General features: G+C 43.6%; 1 protein-coding gene across 1 annotated transcript in view; it reads right to left on the bottom strand.

Annotated features, from left to right (window-relative positions):
• CAPN9 (calpain 9) overlaps positions 1–21141 on the bottom strand; it is a 283180-nt gene that overhangs the window by 101390 nt on the left and 160649 nt on the right. Inside the window, exons 7-9 of the mRNA XM_063917552.1 lie at positions 11616–11701; positions 3220–3297; positions 2488–2648 (exon numbers count right to left, since the gene is read on the bottom strand). Of these exons, the coding sequence (XP_063773622.1) occupies positions 2488–2648; positions 3220–3297; positions 11616–11701 (325 nt within the window). The remainder of the gene's footprint in view (positions 1–2487; positions 2649–3219; positions 3298–11615; positions 11702–21141) is intronic.

The following is a 21141-nucleotide window of genomic DNA, read 5'->3' as shown; positions in this document are numbered from 1 at the left end:
ACAACACATGTGTTGAGAAAAATGCAATGAAATTGTGATGACAAAACCTTGTATATTACTAACAGAATGTGGTATGGGGTCTATTTACTAAGCTCGGATGGAGATAAAGTGGCCAGAGATTACGTACCAGCCAACCAGCTGCTGTCATTTTTGCCTGGAACATGGCAGTTACTAACTGATTGACTTGTACTTTATCTCCATCCAAGGCTTTCCCTATCACATGAGTACATGTTTTTGATCTGATGGAAGAAAACAGGTAAGGAATACGTCTCCCAAACATAGAGAACATACAAACTCCACACTAGTAGGACTGGAATCAAACCTAGACTGCCAGAACTGCAAAGCAGCATTACTCCTCCAATCGTAGTTGTACAGTATAAAAAATAAATAAATGTCATTCAATATAGCCAGTGCATGTCTTCAGGGTAGATCAAAAATGTTTGGAGGTCTGCAGAAATGAGTCCGTGGGCTGCCAGCTAGCAATCCCCATATGGGGCAAGCGAGGGGGGGGGGGGGGGGGTAGGGGACCTGGACTGCGTAGTAGCAGATCTTGCCACGGGCAAGCAGGACTTTTGCCCGGGGCACCGTTGCCCCGAGGGCGCCGCTACCGTGGCAACATCCGCTACTGGTGCCAGTGCCGTGCCATGCGCGATGACGTCATCACGCACCGCACGGCATTGTGTGAACGGCCATAGACGCTAGAGGTCATAATTGACCTCTAGTGTCTATGAGGTGCTATGGGAGAGACATCATTACTTCTCTCCCATAGATCCGAGGAGCGGCGCCGGCGGCCGGAGACGGAGGGCAGCAGTGTTCGGAAAGCAGGAGCGGGGATGGTAAGTATTTATTTATTTATATTGGTAAGCAGCACAGCTACTGGGGGCACAACTACTGAGGGCACAGCTACACAGTGGGCACAGCACTGGGGGCACAATTACTGAGGGTACAACTACAGGGGTCACAGTATTAGGGGCACAGCTACAGGGGGCACAGTATTGGGGGCACAACTACTGATGGCACAGCTGCAGGGGGCACAGTACTGGGGGCACAACTACTGAGGGCACAACTACAGGGGGCATAACTGACCACGCCCCTTCCCCATGAAGTCACACCTCTATTTCTTGCCACACGCCTATGATGCGCACTAACCCTGTTTTACTTGTCGGGGGTCGCCAAAGGAAACTTTCGCCCTGGGCGCCACAATGTCTAGAACCGGCCCTGGGACTGCGCACCCTAATTCTAAACATGATGAGAGGTGCTAGCCCTGCAGAAGATAGTATGGTAACTTTGTAGTTGCATCATTTATCACACAGAGGAGGAACTGTCTACACACTTTTTTTTTAGTTGTCAGTTGATTAGTACACAATTCCATTAAACATTCATCTTAATCATATAATGTAAAAATTACACTAATGGCCTATATAACTGATCTATTACATACATACTGTATACTGATATGTAATATATGCATGTCGGTCCCTCTGTCTTCATATTTTAGTAGTACAGTAAATCAAAATGTTTTACGAGTGTTATGGGACAAACCATGCTGGTATGTAAGGGATGCAAATGCATTGTTTTTTTTTTATCATAAACCCACATAAAAAGCCAGATTATGGCACCATAATTTAAGTTCCAGTATATATTTATCAAGAAGGACAAACAAAACATAACAAATCACTGTAGGTATAGGGTACAAGTTAAGTATGGAAAAAAAATGGTCTAAACAGACTGGATTACAACATACTGTAAGATCATAAGGTGAAATAAAACCAAAAAAATCAGCTAGATAGAATGTGAGAAGTGCCAGGAACTATAAAACAACACTAGTATCATCTACAGTATGATAAAAGAAGGGAAAAAGAAGAGAAAAGTGAAAGCAAGAGAAAGGAAAATTATAATTGGTTGAAATGGAGAGAGCGTAAAACCAAAAGCAAGAAATAATTTTTTTTTTTAAAGGAAAGAAAAGAACAAGTAAAGGGGTGATCCATTCGACACAAGTGCACGCCAAAGGGAGATAATGCAGAGAGACAGTTATCTATAGGTGTTAGACCCTAAGTATAAGCCAAGGTCCTCAACTGGAACTAAACTCCATGTTTTTCGGGACCCGATAAAAGTAGATCATCCTCATTCCAATCTGAAAAACCACTGTTTAATGGTTTTTTAAGAAATTATTGGTTAAGGGAAGTGCAGGAGTGTAGAATGATTCCCTTGTTGCCAAAGTAGAAAGCTTTTATTATACTAAATAATTACAGCAAAATTCAGGAATGAAAAAAAAAATTATTAAAATTACTGGCTGTGGGAAATTTACTTTGTGCTCAAAAAAGTAAATTGCAAAAAGAGCTTTCATTATATAGTTAATCACATGATTATTTTAAACAACCATCATTTTCCAAAACAATAAGATAATGGCGTTGAATCCTCATTCCAGAAAGTGTCACTGTACAGTGAACATACAAGTTACAGTATAAAAGAATGACAAGTAGGTACCTAAAAAATTTCTGCACCCGCCAGCAGTAGAGCCTCTGATCCAGCTCCCTTCATGGGCTGCCACCTCCCATTGGTGCTCTATATCATCATCTAAGGCATCAGGAGTAAGGTTACAAATTTCAACTTTGTCAAAATATCTCTTGAAATCCTCAAATTTCATCCTAATATAAAAATATAAATATAAAAATGTTACAAGGCTGCATTGAAAAAACAAAAACAAAACAGTATAAATTCACATTCTCCCAGTTAGCAGTATGATGGGGATATGTTCAGAATGCCTCTGTCACCTTGCACATGTCCCTCTGTTACCCACATATATACCCCTCTGTCACCCTGCGTCTGTCCCTCAGTCATCCCACGTATTTGTCCCTCTATCACCCCATGCCTTTAGTGTGTAAAAAGTATGGGTGGGAGGTGGGATGCCTAAAGTATGGGCAGGAGGGAAAGCACAAATTTAAAGTTTGCAATATTAATTAGTTTCATGTACATTAATTATATAAACTGTAGTGACAGCTGTTATCATGCTTTTAAAATATCACTTACTGCATCAGTACAACATTTGTTTGATACATTCTGATAGTAGACTGCTAAAAAAAGTGCTGGTCCATAATATGTCACAAAGTGTTCAGGAGGAACAGTAATAAAAATTCAATTGTAGAGTGGATTTTCTAAGTAAGCAGCCCATTTTACATTACAGATACATTTACAAGAAATATGTAATTATGAAATTACCAGAATTCTCCATCATCGAGTGATGTTTGGCAAAGGCGTTTCCTCTCTGCCGGGTCAATAGAATTCCATTCTGTAGCACTAAAAGAAAATGATAAAAAAAAGTTCAACACAATCCTTAAAATTGCTTAAATTATTTAAAGTGTTGCCTTATTAGGGATGTAATGACAATATGATTGATGTTGCATTTAGTATTTTGAAAATCCAACTTCCAATATGGGAGCGAGGGATCTAAAATAGAATATATTTTACATTTGTAACTTATGGGCAATTCCATGAACATATGGACATACAGAAGAGCCCAAAACATAAAAGTCTACACAAGTACAAGATGTTAGTGTTATTAATCAGTTGAAATGCTGTATTTTACAAATTATTTTTTATATTAGGGCTCTTTTCAGTGTTCACTGAATGAAAACTATTTTATTGGCAGGCTCTCAGTCTTTGCATATAGAGCAATGAAAATATATGTGTTTGATTACATTATCATATACAGTAATATCTCAATATCAGGGTTAATATAATGGAATAAGGCAATATAGCATCCAAAAATAATTCTATCTCCATGATATGGTTAAATTAAAACATACAATAGTTACCGAATAAGGTAAAAAAGTTTGATAATTTTATTCATATTTTGAGATATAACCTCAAAATTCTGTTTTGTTTTTTTTTAACATATTTTTTATTAAAGCTTTAATAAGCTTTTTAAAAGATGATCTTAACATTTTTTTTTTAGGCTGTAATTTGAGGTAATGGAATCACATTACAGATATATACTCATACAGCACAACTAGACTCAATATGCCATATGACACGAGAAACCTTTCACAAATGAACCAAGTCCCGCGTACCTCTGCTAGCACTGGACATCTTTTTTTTACATGTTTTTACACCAGGAGACTGTGCTGTTTAATTTGGCAGGCAACATTTGTTTATCTGTGTCCCACTGAGTCTGTACACATACCGTATCACAACAGAACTGGGGGTGGTCTTCAGTTTGCCGGCTGTCGGGATCCCGGCGCACAGTATACCAGTGCCATAATACCGACAGCTGGCATACCGACATCTTTTCTCCCTCTTCGGGGTCCACGACCCCACTGTAGGGAGAATAGATAGAGTGGCGAGCGCAGCGAGCCCGCAAGGGGCTCATTTGTGCTCGCCCAGCTGTCGGTATGCCGGCGGTCGGGATTCCGGCACCAGTATGCTGGCCGCCAGGAGCCCGGCACCCGGCATGCCCTACTACACCCCAGAACTGGTCATGAAAATAATCCATGACTGCTGCTTCCTAGCAATTCATTTACAAATTCAGACTCAGTCATACACAAATATACATATTGAATTAATGACATCAGTCTCCCGATGCATCCTAGTGGCATTGCATTGTGACTTGGATGGATTTTTTTGTGTAAAAAGACACAAAAAACACACCCAGTGCTAGAAAAGTCACATGGGACCTGGTACGCGAGGGAACAAGTAACATGACTGTATCAATAATGTATGAGGATACATCAGTAGGTTGCTCCTTTGATCAGGAAGCAGATCTAAAGAGGAAGTGTCACCATTTATACAGTCAATGCTTTCACAGGCTGCAATGAACCGTGTGCTGAGTCATTTTGTAAATAATCCTGAACAAGAGCATTTTATATTGGGTTTGGTTTAATAGATCTACATTAAAATGGTCTACAATCAATAGATTGACCCCAAATGGTTAACAGGGTCAAAATGTCAACAGGTAAAAGGTAGACATTAGAAAAGGTCAACAGGATCAAAAGGTCGACATGGAAATGGTCAACAAAAAAAAGTATTTTTTGTGTTTTTTCCCCCCCATTTTTGCCCTTCTAAAACTTATTATTATTATTAGTGTACACCATCTCATATTGCTCACCACGTTTCGGGCAAGGTGCCTTGCTCAGCTATCACTGAGCTCGGCAGAGGTTAATATACCCAATCGTAGTCCACATGGATGGTAAAGTTTAAAAAATAATAATAAAAACCTGTGTCGATCATTGTCATGTCGACCTTTTGAACCATTCAACCTTTTGTGCTGTCTAATTTTTACATGTCTACCTTTTGACCATGTTCATCTTTTGTACCTGTCAACCTAATGCATGTCGATAATCCGGATACCTTTTATATTATTATCAATACATTTCAACATATTTTTGGTGAGTTCCAGAGGCTCAGTAAAGGTTACATTTCATTATTGTACTATTTTATTAGTCTTCATTTTGTTTTGAATGTACTTAATTGTAGTTGATATTTTTGATTTGCACTTCTATGTATCTGAATCTATGTTTGAATGTTTACAGTATATCAACTTTTATTCACAAGTATTCCAAGTATTGATCTATGTTGATAAATTCCAAATTATGTAATTTTATCCTTAAATATAATGTAAAACATAGTCGGAAATATAAGTATTAGTAGTTGTATTAGTAGGTAGCAAACACATTGTAATCATAACATGCTCATTACCCACCTGGTGATTCCATTGCTTTATTAAAAAATGTTCCCAGGTTATACAAATTGTCATACTTTTACCAAATTTATAAAGAGATATACCCAGGATGTCCACATTTAGCAATAAAATTGTGAAAATCTAGAGTTAATTGTGGCACGCGTCCACATCGCGATTACCACTAGTCGCAACAAACTTTGTCCCATTCGTGGCAGCATATGCACCATGCGATCCTATGGCTCACGGGTATGTGCACATTGCATGTTCACACTCACGGGCAATCTATTTGTGGCATACCAGCTGTGGTTGCCGCGAATAGCATGTAAGCTGAAGGCTGGCACATCTGTACCTTACACAAGATAGCCCTTAAGCTATTTTGATAGTATTTTATATGGGGTTTAATGTGTGCTGTTGAGTTATGATGATTTGCTCACATTAGTGATGGCAGTTGTATGATGATAGAGTTCATCACTGTAAAAAGGTGATTCCGTTACTGATGCAATTTCCCTAATACACATAGAGCCTCATTTACAGTTACAGTAAAATGGCATCTAAAGCACAGGCAACAAAAAATAGTGATTTAATATAAACAGATAAATGTGCAAATGTATTCATTATCACCAACCTGATGAGGATACATTAGATTTTACTGTTCTTTAATGGTTTATAACATTTAAAGGAAAAGAAAGAAAAAAACAGTGATGCCCAACAAAAAAAAAGTGATCTAAGTAATAGGTCCTACACATAAGGAGATATCACTGAAAGATATGAATGATCTTATTCATTAATGAACGAGATATCGTTCATATCTTTCAGTGTGAATGCACAGCCCCGCGCTCGTTCATCATTGGTATCGGGTCTCTTATACATGCAGGCCAATATGGACAATCTCGTCCATATTAGCATGCGTTGTTATGGGGCCGGGTGATGGGGGGGAGTGAAGAAACTTTACTCCCCCCGTCACTCCCCCTTCCCCACCACTGGGTCACCTGTCGGCCGTATCGGCCGTCGGGCACCTTGGCGGCATATCAACTAATGTGTAGGACCCTTAAGAGAGCTCATACAGTAGCTACTAGCTAGCACCAAAAGCAGGAATTTCAAAGGAATGAACATGGGGCATCCGGGAATGGCGAACAAGTAAACTAGCAGCATGGGGTCTGCCTGTCATAATGTAATACAGCCCCAGCCTGTTCAGCATGCAGCTTCATTTCCATTAAAAAAAAATATATAGAGAAAGAAACTCAGTCTGAGTGGCTGGAAGCGGTTTGAGTCCTCATGAGTTAATACAATACAATGTAGTTTATTTATTATACATTTTATCAATGAACTACATTGTATTTATAGAATTCATTGCGGCTCTAGTCCATGGGGTCTAGAAGATTGATACTGTAATTAATAACAGACCTCCATAAAGAACAGTATGCCACATTTATACGTTTAAAAAAAAAAAATTCTAAGGGATTAAAAAGTGGAAGAAAGAAAAGGATCCCACCAAGGATTTATGGGAGTATTAAACTGATAAAAGAGGTTATAGGGGAGTTTTAAGTTAAACAAAATAATTTTCATTTTTCACAGTGTGTGTTGTTTGGACTGCATTTTCTATGTGGTACTGCACAGTCTAGCAGTCTCTGGATGTCAGGGCATGTTGATGCTTGTAGTTTTACAAGTGCCAGCATACCTAAGCAGTTTTTGGCTGCCAAAGCTTCCTGGGACCTAATAGTGCCACAGGAAATAAGGCTGATTTCTAGCATTTAACTCTTCATTGCACCAATATCCACCATGCAAGGGTAGTGGTAAGAAGCCTAATGCTTTAAACACTTACCTGACGATTTTTCCCTTCAAAACCATTCTTAACATTGTTTGTAAAAACATTTTTTTTAATCTAATATAGTTTAAAAAGTATTTTTCAAACTGTTTAAATATTATATTATGCACATCGGCAGGATGGATTACCTTCTCAAATACTGAGGGACACAGTGGGGCGCAAGGTCGCATGTGATGCCATGTGAAGTTTGAGGTGAGATTTATTCTTGGGTGGAGGAGCACTCTGTTTTTTATAGTGCACCTGCTTCTAATAGGGAATTCAGCCCCACACTAATTCTCCTGTTATAGTGTGACCTGCCCATCCTCTTGTAGCATGGTCACAGATCCAGCCTTTGCAGAGGGACGCATCTCTGACAATTCCCATAACTAGACTATGAACATTGGTACTATTTATACATTTTGTGATGCTTTTATTTATTTATTCATTTAAAACCTTTTTATTTTACATTATAAAGGCTTTTGCTGTTAATAACACTCATCAAGAGGACGGCCCACCCCGTCCAACCTTTTGAGAGGGGTGCCATGGCAAGACCAGAAGTAGTCACTGGTGCTGCAATTCTAAGTGCAACATAGGTTGGGAAAAAAAACCCTCTAATAAACCAAATAATGTGAACTTGAGAAGTGTTTTAGCAATAAAGCTGAATCTTACGGCACCTGGGAGACTGACCTGTATCTACACACCCATAATGACCCAAAAGGCAGAACCAGGAGAGAAAAGAGCCTGCTCACAATAAGTAATTATACTGTTTTACATTGTTATAAAGTGGAATGGTGCCATATGATTTAGCGATAGAGGCATGAGGTGGCTCTGATGGCACAAACAGGGCCTGTGAAGGGGTATGATGCCATATACAGAGCATTACTAGGTGTATGATGGCATTTAAGGGGTATGTGGAGGTGACTGATGAAATATAAGGGGTAAGAGGGGGCTCTGATTGCATATACAGAGCATCAGAGGAGGTGTCTGATGGGCATACAAGGGGCATGTGGATGGGTCTGAGACAGATTTAGATGGGTTCCAATGAATAGGTCGACAGTGTCTAGGTTGACAGACAATAGGTTGACCCCATATGGTCGACATGCATTAAGTCAACAGGGTCAATAGGTCGACATGATAATGGTCAACACACAAATGGCTGACATAAGTTTTTCTTTAATGTTTTTCCAACTTTTGCTTGATTTACTATCCACGTGATGTACTATTGGGAATAGTAACCAGTCCGAAACATGGTGTGGGAAGCAAGGCCACGAGAGTACACATTTCCGTTGACTGTGCTTAGATATTTTTTAAACATACAAAATGACACGCCAAAAAACTTGAGTCTACCATTGTCATGTCGAACTTTTGACCCTGTTGACCTAATGCATGTTGACCATGTGGGGTTGACCTAGTGACTGTCTATCTTTTGTACCACTACTTATAAAGATAGATGGATAAACAGACAAAATAATGTGTAGAAATGGCACACTGATAAAAAAAGGTTATCTACCCTTTCACTAGTGCAGATGTGTCAGTGTAATGTAGCCCAAACCTTCCCCATCAGTGTCACGTGACACGCAGTATCGTGCGGTGGGGTGAGGCAGGTGAGGCAGAGCCTTTCCTGTCATACTTACGTTTGTGCCAGAGTTTTAACTGTGTAAAGTATATGATAAATACAAAGAATATGTTAGAAATATCTCCTTTGTATTATTCTAATAATTTTTATAGCCAAAACTCTGGAGTAAAAAGTCTATGACAGGTGAGGCAGTGCCTCACCTGTGTATCTTTTCCGCTCATCTTTGACCAAAACTCACCAAATTTCCAGGAGTTTATACTGCTGCACCTGTGTATAATGCCCAGATGTACCCTCTGGCTCATATACTGTGTGTAAATCTGGCACTGGGGCCAGCTAGTGCATCCTGATCCATTTAGCTCCCTGGTGACACGTGTGCATACCCTCTCAACCCGGGAGCAGGAGCATTGCCCCATGGGTGCCACAGTAACAATGCGTTGGCTGCCAGGGAGAGACGCAACCAGAGCCGGCCTTAGCTATAGGCAGGCTAGGCATTTGCCTAGGGCATCCAAGCATGTCTAGGGGCATCCAAGCATGCCCCTGCAGTATCACATGCTGGGAGGGACAGTCTGTAAACTATCTGTTACTTTCTAAATGTATTCAATCAGTACTTGTATACACTGCTGTTTACATTTGTCAAATAGAATGCACACTGTCCCTTGAACTCCCTCCAACATGCATGAATGCCAATGACTTGTGAGACCTTAGACAGCAGAAGCCCAGTAACTTCAATTCCTGGACCTGTGACATTTTTACTGACTATATAAGGTTATTACTGGATGGCTCCTTATGATACCACATGTGTATTGTGGAAGACTGCTCCACATAAATCTGACGTCACCTATACTGCTTGTGCACATGGGGGAGGGGGACCCTGCTATCCTGTGTCCCTTATCCCTGTGCAAATCTTAGGTGTCTGCAGGGATATAACAATGGCAGTGTTCTCTCCACACTTTATTTCTCAGTCAGTCCATGCCATAAAATTCCCTTGCCATCCAGCACTGTAACGTTGTCAGTAAGTTGCGTTGCACTATTTCTATATGAAACGTCAGTGCAGCGTGACTTTCAGATGCGTCTGACTGGAGAGCAGAGCATATTGCTCCCGCAGTATAAAATAAAGGACATGCAGTTGCCGGGAGTAACAGACACCGGCAAACACACTGAACAGTGAAGAGAACGGAACAGTTGCTACATGTTTGATACTGGTCTTTTTGTATAACCAGCAAGTATGGCAGTATCTGGACTTTGCTGCCATCTGTGTCCAACCAGCAAGCTAAAATAAAGGATGTGGCTTGCAAAGGATGGCATACCCTGTGAAGTCACATCTCTTGTACAGGTGCCCCTTTACCAGGTGCGAGCGCAAGTACTCGCCCGTCCTGCCACCCTCATCTCACAAAACGCAGTCATGAATCTAGGGAGCTGCATGGGTGCACACACTGGCTGCAAGCACACCAGCAAGCAAAAGTAAGTTTTATAAAAAATAAAGCTACTAGCGTTACTAATGTGGGGCATATGTGTAAGGTGAATTGCTGTGTGGAATTATGTGTATTATGGGCAGTACTAATGTGGTTCATATGTGTAAGGTGCATTACTGTGTGGAATTTTTTGCATTATGGTGAGGCATTATGCAGGGTTGAACTGGCCCACAGGGGCACAGGGTAACCCCCCCGGTGAGCCCCACTGCCTGAGTGTTGCTGGGTCAGATGCATAATTAGCGGTGGTGCTAGGGGGCACCAGCCCAAATTTTGCCTAGGGCATCAAATTAGCTAGGGCCAGCTCTGGACGCAACACACAACTGCAAACCAACATGGAGACCAATAGCCTGCCCACCTACCACTGGATGAGGCAGCCTCGCCGAGATTGAAGTGGCAACTAGCCTCGACTGGAACCTCAGTCAAAATGATGGCTGTAAAACAGAGCAGTGATCTGACCATATACCCACAGTGACAGAAGGGTTAAAATGATCAGCCAAGGCTACCCTCTATCTTCAGACAGAGGTAAGCCTGCAGCTATCACCACATCACAAGGCCTATCTGTTTACTTTACATTGCAGGTTTGCAAGCATTACTTGTGGCACTCCTTTATGATGTTATAGGTCTATAGGATATAAGATTTTTTTTTTCTTGAGGAATACACAATCTTAGACCTTGCTTGTGTGACCCAATTGAGATTTTGAGTTTGAAATGCCTGCACTAGAGTGTTAGGCTGTCAGCAACTGTAAAGTATCCTGCCCATGTGTGTAAACCCCCCCCAGTTCTGAAGGGAAGGCAGCCCTGCTGCTTGTGCGATATAATTTCTTAAGTTACATAGGGAGACAAAGTATGAAATGCTATAAAAAGCTAAGGTGGAGTGCCCAGGAGAAAGGCCTCTCTCTAGATTCAATGGGAGCCAATTTAAAATGTTGCTTTGGGGCCCACAAAGTTCTAGTTATACCCCTAGGACATAGCAGATGGCATGATGGAAATGGGGGAAGGAATGGTTTTATGAGCAAACTACATGATTGCCAGGGGTACACACAGAGCTCTATGTACCACCATCATACTGTATGGCACAATACTTACTTGTCACTCCAGGCTCCATTCCACTCCACCTGTCCCCATGGGTTTCTCACTCTAATAAGCTGTACCTTTTGTCCTCTGTAATTCACCTATAGAAGAGAGAAATCAATTGCATTTATTTAGTACTGTATATTGAATCTCAGTCATATGGTTTTAGGCAAGGCTTAAAGTGGTCCTGGAGAGGTGGTGGAACTCGTTTATTGCGCCCCCCCCCTCCTCACATTAATTGGAGCCAGGGCCAGTGCTAGTGTTTTCGGCATCCCCTGCAAACAGGTGTAGTATGTTATGGTGGCGGCCAGGATCCCGGACGCCACATGTCAGCAGCTAGGTGAGCGCAAATGAGCTCCTTGCACGCTCGCCATGCTGCACTTGCGGTCGCGCGCCACTCTATTTATTCTCCCTCCAGCAGGGTCGTGGACTCCCAAGAGGGAGAAAAGGTGTTGGGATTCCGGCGCTGGTATACTGAGCACCGGGATCCCAACAGCCGGCATACTGAATACCACCCCTGCAAACAATAAATTAGTGCCCTACTTCCAATACTTTATAAAGGGATATTGATCTCACATAGAAGCAGCATGGTCACACAATAGTACCCCCAATTCAAACTGCACAACACAGGAGCACAATATTAATCACATTACACCGCATGTAATGTCCCTGATTCATATTACACCACATAGTAATGACCCTTATTCAGGTTATGTCACTCAGTACACTCGCGCACGCAGGGGGGGTTTCCGAGTACCTGGAGACCCCCCCTGCCTGCCGATCCATCGGCGCAGGTGACTGATAGTTTCAGATTAATTTTTTTTAATAGATGGAGGAGCTGAGGTGGCATCTGTAGCGCAGCAGCCTCCTTATGTTCACACAGCGTGGCTGAATGTAGGGGGAGCTGCGGCGCACAGCTCCGCTCAGGCAGCCGCCGCTCCCATGGAGACTGAGAAGGAGCTGTCCGGGTGAGTGCGCCTCACATGCTCGAGGAGATGCCGGGGTCGGGGGTGGTAAGAAGGGGTCGGGTGTCCCGATAGCCGCAGCAGCGGGATACAGTGAAATCTAGGTCTTTATCCGTATGGTGAGGGAGGAGAATTAATAAGAGGGATGTCTTTTATAAATGGACTTAGTGTACAAACTAGAGATGTGCACCGGAAATTTTTCGGGTTTTGTGTTTTGGTTTTGGGTTCGGTTCCGCGGCCGTGTTTTGGGTTCGAACGCGTTTTGGCAAAACCTCAACGAATTTTTTTTGTCGGATTCGGGTGTGTTTTGGATTCGGGTGTTTTTTTCAAAAAACCCTAAAAAACAGCTTAAATCATAGAATTTGGGGGTCATTTTGATCCCAAAGTATTATTAACCTCAAAAACCATAATTTCCACTCATTTTCAGTCTATTCTGAACACCTCACAATATTATTTTTAGTCCTAAAATTTGCACCGAGGTCACTGGATGACTAAGCTAAGCGACCCAAGTGGCCGACACAAACACCTGGCCCATCTAGGAGTGGCACTGCAGTGTCACGCAGGATGGCCCATCCAAAAAACACTCCCCAAACAGCACATGACGCAAAGAAAAAAAGAGGCGCAATGAGGTAGCTGTGTGACTAAGCTCAGCGACCCAAGTGGCCGACACAAACACCTGGCCCATCTAGGAGTGGCACTGCAGTGTCACGCAGGATGGCCCTTCCAAAAAACACTCCCCAAACAGCACATGATGCAAAGAAAAAAAGAGGCGCAATGAGGTAGCTGTGTGACTAAGCTCAACGACCCAAGTGGCCGACACAAACACCTGGCCCATCTAGGAGTGGCACTGCAGTGTCACGCAGGCTGGCCCTTCAAAAAACTACTCCCCAAACAGCACATGACGCAAAGAAAAAAAGAGGCGCAATGAGGTAGCTGTGTGAGTAAGCTAAGCGACCCTAGTGGCCGACACAAACACCTGGCCTATCTAGGAGTGTCACTGCAGTGTCACGCAGGATGGCCCTTCAAAAAACACTCCTCAAACAGCACATGACGCAAAGAAGAAAAAAAAGAGGTGCAATGAGGTAGCTGTGTGAGTAAGCAAAGCGACCCTAGTGGCCGACACAAACACCTGGCCCATCTAGGAGTGGCACTGCAGTGTCACGCAGGATGGCCCTTCAAAAAAATACTCCCCAAACAGCACATGACGCAAAGAAAAATTAAAGAAAAAAGAGGTGCAAGATGGAATTGTCCTTGGGCCCTCCCACCCACCCTTATGTTGTATAAACAGGACATGCACACTTTAACCAACCCATCATTTCAGTGACAGGGTCTGCCACACGACTGTGACTGAAATGACGGGTTGGTTTGGACCCCCACCAAAAAAGAAGCAATTAATCTCTCCTTGCACAAACTGGCTCTACAGAGGCAAGATTTCCCCCTTATCATCATCCTCCGATATATCACCGTGTACATCCCCCTCCTCACAGATTATCAATTCGTCCCCACTGGAATCCACCATCTCAGCTCCCTGTGTACTTTGTGGAGGCAATTGCTGCTGGTCAATGTCTCCACGGAGGAATTGATTATAATTCATTTTAATGAACATCATCTTCTCCACATTTTCTGGAAGTAACCTCGTACGCCGATTGCTGACAAGGTGAGCGGCGGCACTAAACACTCTTTCGGAGTACACACTTGTGGGAGGGCAACTTAGGTAGAATAAAGCCAGTTTGTGCAAGGGCCTCCAAATTGCCTCTTTTTCCTGCCAGTATAAGTACGGACTGTCTGACGTGCCTACTTGGATGCGGTCACTCATATAATCCTCCACCATTCTTTCAATGGGGAGAGAATCATATGCAGTGCCAGTAGACGACATGTCCGTAATCGTTGGCAGGTCCTTCAGTCCGGACCAGATGTCAGCATCAGCAGTCGCTCCAGACTGCCCTGCATCACCGCCAGCGGGTGGGCTCGGAATTCTGAGCCTTTTCCTCGCACCCCCAGTTGCAGGAGAATGTGAAGGAGGAGATGTTGACAGGTCGCGTTCCGCTTGACTTGACAATTTTCTCACCAGCAGTTCTTTGAACCCCAGCAGACTTGTGTCTGCCGGAAAGAGAGATCCAAGGTAGGTTTTAAATCTAGGATCAAGCACGGTGGCCAAAATGTAGTGCTCTGATTTCAACAGATTGACCACCCGTGAATCCTTGTTAAGCGAATTAAGGGCTCCATCCACAAGTCCCACATGCCTAGCGGAATCGCTCTGTGTTAGCTCCTCCTTCAATGTCTCCAGCTTCTTCTGCAAAAGCCTGATGAGGGGAATGACCTGACTCAGGCTGGCAGTGTCTGAACTGACTTCACGTGTGGCAAGTTCAAAAGGTTGCAGAACCTTGCACAACGTTGAAATCATTCTCCACTGCGCTTGAGACAGGTGCATTCCACCTCCTATATCGTGCTCAGTTGTATAGGCTTGAATGGCCTTTTGCTGCTCCTCCAACCTCTGAAGCATATAGAGGGTTGAATTCCACCTCGTTACCGCTTCTTGCTTCAGATGATGGCATGGCAGGTTCAGGCGTTTTTGGTGTTGCTCCAGTCTTCTGTACGTGGTGCCTGTACGCCGAAAGTGTCCCGCAATTCTTCTGGCCACCGACAGCATCTCTTGCACGCCCCTCTCGTTTTTTAAATAATTCTGCACCACCAAATTCAAGGTATGTGCAAAACATGGGACGTGCTGGAATTTGCCCAGATTTAATGCACACACAATATTGCTGGCGTTGTCCGATGCCACAAATCCACAGGAGAGTCCAATTGGGGTAAGCCATTCCGCGATGATCTTCCTCAGTTGCCGTAAGAGGTTTTCAGCTGTGTGCGTATTCTGGAAACCGGTGACACAAAGCGTAGCCTGCCTAGGAAAGAGTTGGCGTTTGCGAGATGCTGCTACTGGTGCCGCCGCTGCTGTTCTTGCGGCGGGAGTCCATACATCTACCCAGTGGGCTGTCACAGTCATATAGTCCTGACCCTGCCCTGCTCCACTTGTCCACATGTCCGTGGTTAAGTGGACATTGGGTACAGCTGCATTTTTTAGGACACTGGTGACTCTTTTTCTGAGGTCTGTGTACATTTTCGGTATCGCCTGCCTAGAGAAATGGAACCTAGATGGTATTTGGTACCGGGGACACAGTACCTCCAACAAGTCTCTAGTTGCCTCTGCAGTAATGATGGATACCGGAACCACGTTTCTCACCACCCAGGATGCCAAGGCCTCAGTTATCCGCTTTGCAGCAGGATGACTGCTGTGATATTTCATCTTCCTCGCAAAGGACTGTTGGACAGTCAATTGCTTGGTGGAAGTAGTAAAAGTGGTCTTACGACTTCCCCTCTGGGATGACCATCGACTCCCAGCAGCAACAACAGCAGCGCCAGCAGCAGTAGGCGTTACACGCAAGGATGCATCGGAGGAATCCCAGGCAGGAGAGGACTCGTCAGAATTGCCAGTGACATGGCCTGCAGGACTATTGGCATTCCTGGGGAAGGAGGAAATTGACACTGAGGGAGTTGGTGGGGTGGTTTGCGTGAGCTTGGTTACAAGAGGAAGGGATTTACTGGTCAGTGGACTGCTTCCGCTGTCGCCCAAAGTTTTTGAACTTGTCACTGACTTATTATGAATGCGCTGCAGGTGACGTATAAGGGAGGATGTTCCGAGGTGGTTAACGTCCTTACCCCTACTTATTACAGCTTGACAAAGGCAACACACGGCTTGACAAATGTTGTCCGCATTTCTGTTGAAATACTTCCACACCGAAGAGCTGATTTTTTTGGTATTTTCACCAGGCATGTCAATGGCCATATTCCTCCCACGGACAACAGGTGTCTCCCCGGGTGCCTGACTTAAACAAACCACCTCACCATCAGAATCCTCCTTGTCAATTTCCTCCCCAGCGCCAGCAACACCCATATCCTCCTCATCCTGGTGTACTTCAACACTGACATCTTCAATCTGACTATCAGGAACTGGACTGCGGGTGCTCCTTCCAGCACTTGCAGGGGGCGTGCAAATGGTGGAAGGCGCATGCTCTTCACGTCCAGTGTTGGGAAGGTCAGGCATCGCAACCGACACAATTGGACTCTCCTTGTGGATTTGGGATTTCGAAGAACGCACAGTTCTTTGCTGTGCTTTTGCCAGCTTGAGTCTTTTCATTTTTCTAGCGAGAGGCTGAGTGCTTCCATCCTCATGTGAAGCTGAACCACTAGCCATGAACATAGGCCAGGGCCTCAGCCGTTCCTTGCCACTCCGTGTGGTAAATGGCATATTGGCAAGTTTACGCTTCTCCTCCGACAATTTTATTTTAGATTTTTGAGTCCTTTTTTTACTGATATTTGGTGTTTTGGATTTTACATGCTCTGTACTATGACATTGGGCATCGGCCTTGGCAGACGACGTTGATGGAATTTCATCGTCTCGGCCATGACTAGTGGCAGCAGCTTCAGCACGAGGTGGAAGTGGATCTTGATCTTTCCCTATTTTTGGAACCTCAACATTTTTGTTCTCCATATTTTAATAGGCACAACTAAAAGGCACCTCAGGTAAACAATGGAGATGGATGGATACTAGTATACTTATGGATGACGAGCGACTGCCGACACAGAGGTAGCTACAGCCGTGGACTACCGTACTGTGTCTGCTGCTAATATAGACTGGATGATAATGAGATAAAATTAAAATATATATATATATATCACACTAGTACTGCAGCCGGACAGGTATATATTATGTAATGACGGACCTGCTGGACACTGTCTGTCAGCACTGCAGACTCCTAAAGTAAGCTACTAGTATCAAGAAGATAGAAAAAAAAAACCACGGGTAGGTGGTATACAATTATGGATGGACGAGCGACTGCCGACACAGAGGTAGCTACAGCCGTGGACTACCGTACTGTGTCTGCTGCTAATATAGACTGGATGATAATGAGATAAAATTAAAATATATATATATATCACACTAGTACTGCAGCCGGACAGGTATATATTATGTAATGACAACCTGCTGGACACTGTCTGTCAGCACTGCAGACTCCTAAAGTAAGCTACTAGTATCAAGAAGATAGAAAAAAAAAAAAAAAACACGGGTAGGTGGTATACAATTATGGATGGACGAGCGACTGCCGACACAGAGGTAGCTACAGCCGTGGACTACCGTACTGTGTCTGCTGCTAATATAGACTGGATGATAATGAGATAAAATTAAAATATATATATATCACACTAATACTGCAGCCGGACAGGTATATATTATGTAATGACAACCTGCTGGACACTGTCTGTCAGCACTGCAGACTCCTAAAGTAAGCTACTAGTATCAAGAAGATAGAAAAAAAAAAAAAACCACGGGTAGGTGGTATACAATTATGGATGGACGAGCGACTGCCGACACAGAGGTAGCTACAGCCGTGGACTACCGTACTGTGTCTGCTGCTAATATAGACTGGATGATAATGAGATAAAATTAAAATATATATATATATCACACTAGTACTGCAGCCGGACAGGTATATATTATGTAATGACGGACCTGCTGGACACTGTCTGTCAGCACTGCAGACTCCTAAAGTAAGCTACTAGTATCAAGAAGATAGAAAAAAAAAAAAAAACCACGGGTAGGTGGTATACAATTATGGATGGACGAGCGACTGCCGACACAGAGGTAGCTACAGCCGTGGACTACCGTACTGTGTCTGCTGCTAATATAGACTGGATGATAATGAGATAAAATTAAAATATATATATATATATCACACTAGTACTGCAGCCGGACAGGTATATATTATGTAATGACGGACCTGCTGGACACTGTCTGCAGAATGCGTTTATAAAAACACCACACGACGAGTGTTTAACTTTTTCAGGCAGACAATCACAATATACTGGTGGTCAGCAGACAATCACAATATACTGGTGGTCAGTGGTCACTGGTCAGTCACACTGGCAGTGGCACTCTGGCAGCAAAAGTGTGCACTGTACTTAAAATATGTACTCCTGCTATAACTGCTCCCCAGTATCCCCCACAATTAAGCTGTGTGAGCAGTGAGCACTCAGCACAGTCAGATAATGATATACAGTATTACATATGATGCAGCACACTGGGCTGAGCACAGATATGGTATGTGACTGTGTCACACTGTGTATCGTTTTTTTTCAGGCAGAGAACGGATTAATTAAACTGGTGGTGGTCACTGGTCACACTATCAGCAAGTAGTACTCCGTCCTAAGCAGACAATCACAATATACTGGTGGTCAGTGTGGTCACTGGTCAGTCACACTGGCAGTGTGGCACTCTGGCAGCAAAAGTGTGCACTGTACTTAAAATATATTATTTATGTACTCCTGCTCTAACTGCTCCCCAGTCTCCCCCACAATTAAGCTGTGTGAGCAGTGAGCACTCAGCACAGTCAGATATACAGTATTACATATGATGATGCAGCACACTGAGGCTGAGCACAGATATGGTATGTGACTGTGTCACACTGTGTATCGTTTTTTTTCAGGCAGAGAACGGATTAATTAAACTGGTGGTCAATGGTCACTGGTCACACTATCAGCAAGTAGTAGTACTCCAGTCCTAATATGCTCCCCAAAATTAGTAAATAGTGTCTCTAACTCTCTACTCTCTTCTCTATAAACGGAGAGGACGCCAGCCACGTCCTCTCCCTATCAATCTCAATGCACGTGTGAAAATGGCGGCGACGCGCGGCTCCTTATATAGAATCCGAGTCTCGCGATAGAATCCGAGCCTCGCGAGAATCCGACAGCGGGATGATGACGTTCGGGCGCGCTCGGGTTAACCGAGCAAGGCGGGAGGATCCGAGCCTGCTCGGCCCCGTGTAAAAAAAGCTGAAGTTCGGCGGGTTCGGATTCCGAGAAACCGAACCCGCTCATCACTAGTACAAACACAAACATTTATGCATAGGGGTGAGGGTTGTGCAATATATATATATATATATAATGAACAAAAAATCTGCGGCACTCGAGGTCTTGTGAAAAAAACGTAGTTTGTATTAAAACATCAACATAATGTCCATCGACGTTTCGGGGACTTCAACCCCTTTGTCAAGATGTGTGCATCTATATATATATATATATATATATATATATATATATATAGTTTGTGTGTGTGTGTGTTTTATAGGGACAGGTGTAGTTTGGCTCTCCCAGTATAGTCCAATGCAGTGCAGCGGCGGATACGACAGAGCAAAGACAGGGCGCTGAAACTTTGCCATTTGCATACATGCCGCCTGAAGTGTATTTATTTTAGACACTAGGAGTGCTGTGCCCGCCGCTACAGTATATATATATATATATATATATATATATATATATATCACCCAGGTGTACAAAATTACCATCAGGCAAGCGGCCTCCTCCCCTCCCCCCACACCATCCTCCATTGACTGTCTCATCTCTGTCTACCCCCCTTTCACCCGTCTGCCCCTGAACACAGCTGCAGGGAGCCCGCCAGAGCAGCTGCACATCCCAAGATACCTTGCATGCTCCAGGTAAGTGCTCTCCAAGGCAACTCACTCTGAGTGTAAGCTCTTCAGTCCAGATTTATTCTGCTGATGATGATATCTCTCTTCCCATGCCTCTCTCTTGTTCCCCATGTCTCTCTCTCTCCCTCTCTCCTCATGCCCATCTCTTTCTCTCCCCATACCTCTCTCCCTCCATCCCTCTTTTTCTCTCTTTCCCTATGCCTCTCTCCATCGCACTCTTCATGCCTCTTTCAAATATACACACACACACACACACACACACACACACACACACACACACACACACACACACACACACACTTGCAGTGGGTTGGGGATTTCAATATAGGTGCATATGTTTTATATATATACATATATGTATATATATATATATACATACAATCAGCTCATCCGACACTCATGTATAAAACTTCTTAAAAGTGCTCTTGTAGGGGACGCCCCCCCCCCCCCCCCCCCACACACACACACGTGCAGTATCAGAGGAAGAAAGCAGCACTCAGAGTCTCCAAGTCCGGTGCAAATAACTTGTGGCGCTTTAATCAACGTTTCGGGGTTACCCCCTTCATCAGGATATTTATATATATATTTATATCTGGAAACCCCGCCCTAAAAATCCTGCATTTGCCCCTGCAGTAGTGCCCTTTATGCATGTTATGCTACACAATGGTACCCTTTATACATGTTATGCCACACAGTAGTGCCCCTTATATACAGTACCCACAGCAGTGCCCCTTATACACAATTCCCACAGTAGTAGTGCCCCTTACACATAATGCCCACAGTTGTAGTGCCACTTACACATAATGACCACAGTTGTGGCACTTATACACATGCCTACAGAAGTTCCTCTTATATACAATTCCCATGTAGTATCACTCCTTACACATAATGACCACAGTAGTGCTGCTTATACACATAATGCCCACAGTAATGCCCCTTATACACATCTCTGCCTCTGTGACTCTAGCAGCTCACTGCCTGTGTCCCTCCAGCAGCTCTATGCCCTGTATCCCTCCAGCAGCTTCCCCACCTCTC

The sequence above is a fragment of the Pseudophryne corroboree genome, chromosome 4 (genome assembly GCF_028390025.1).
Source record: "Pseudophryne corroboree isolate aPseCor3 chromosome 4, aPseCor3.hap2, whole genome shotgun sequence".
Lineage (NCBI taxonomy): Eukaryota > Metazoa > Chordata > Amphibia > Anura > Myobatrachidae > Pseudophryne > Pseudophryne corroboree.
The sequence above is the reverse complement of the archived record's forward strand: the minus strand, read 5'-3'. Positions and strand labels throughout refer to the sequence as shown.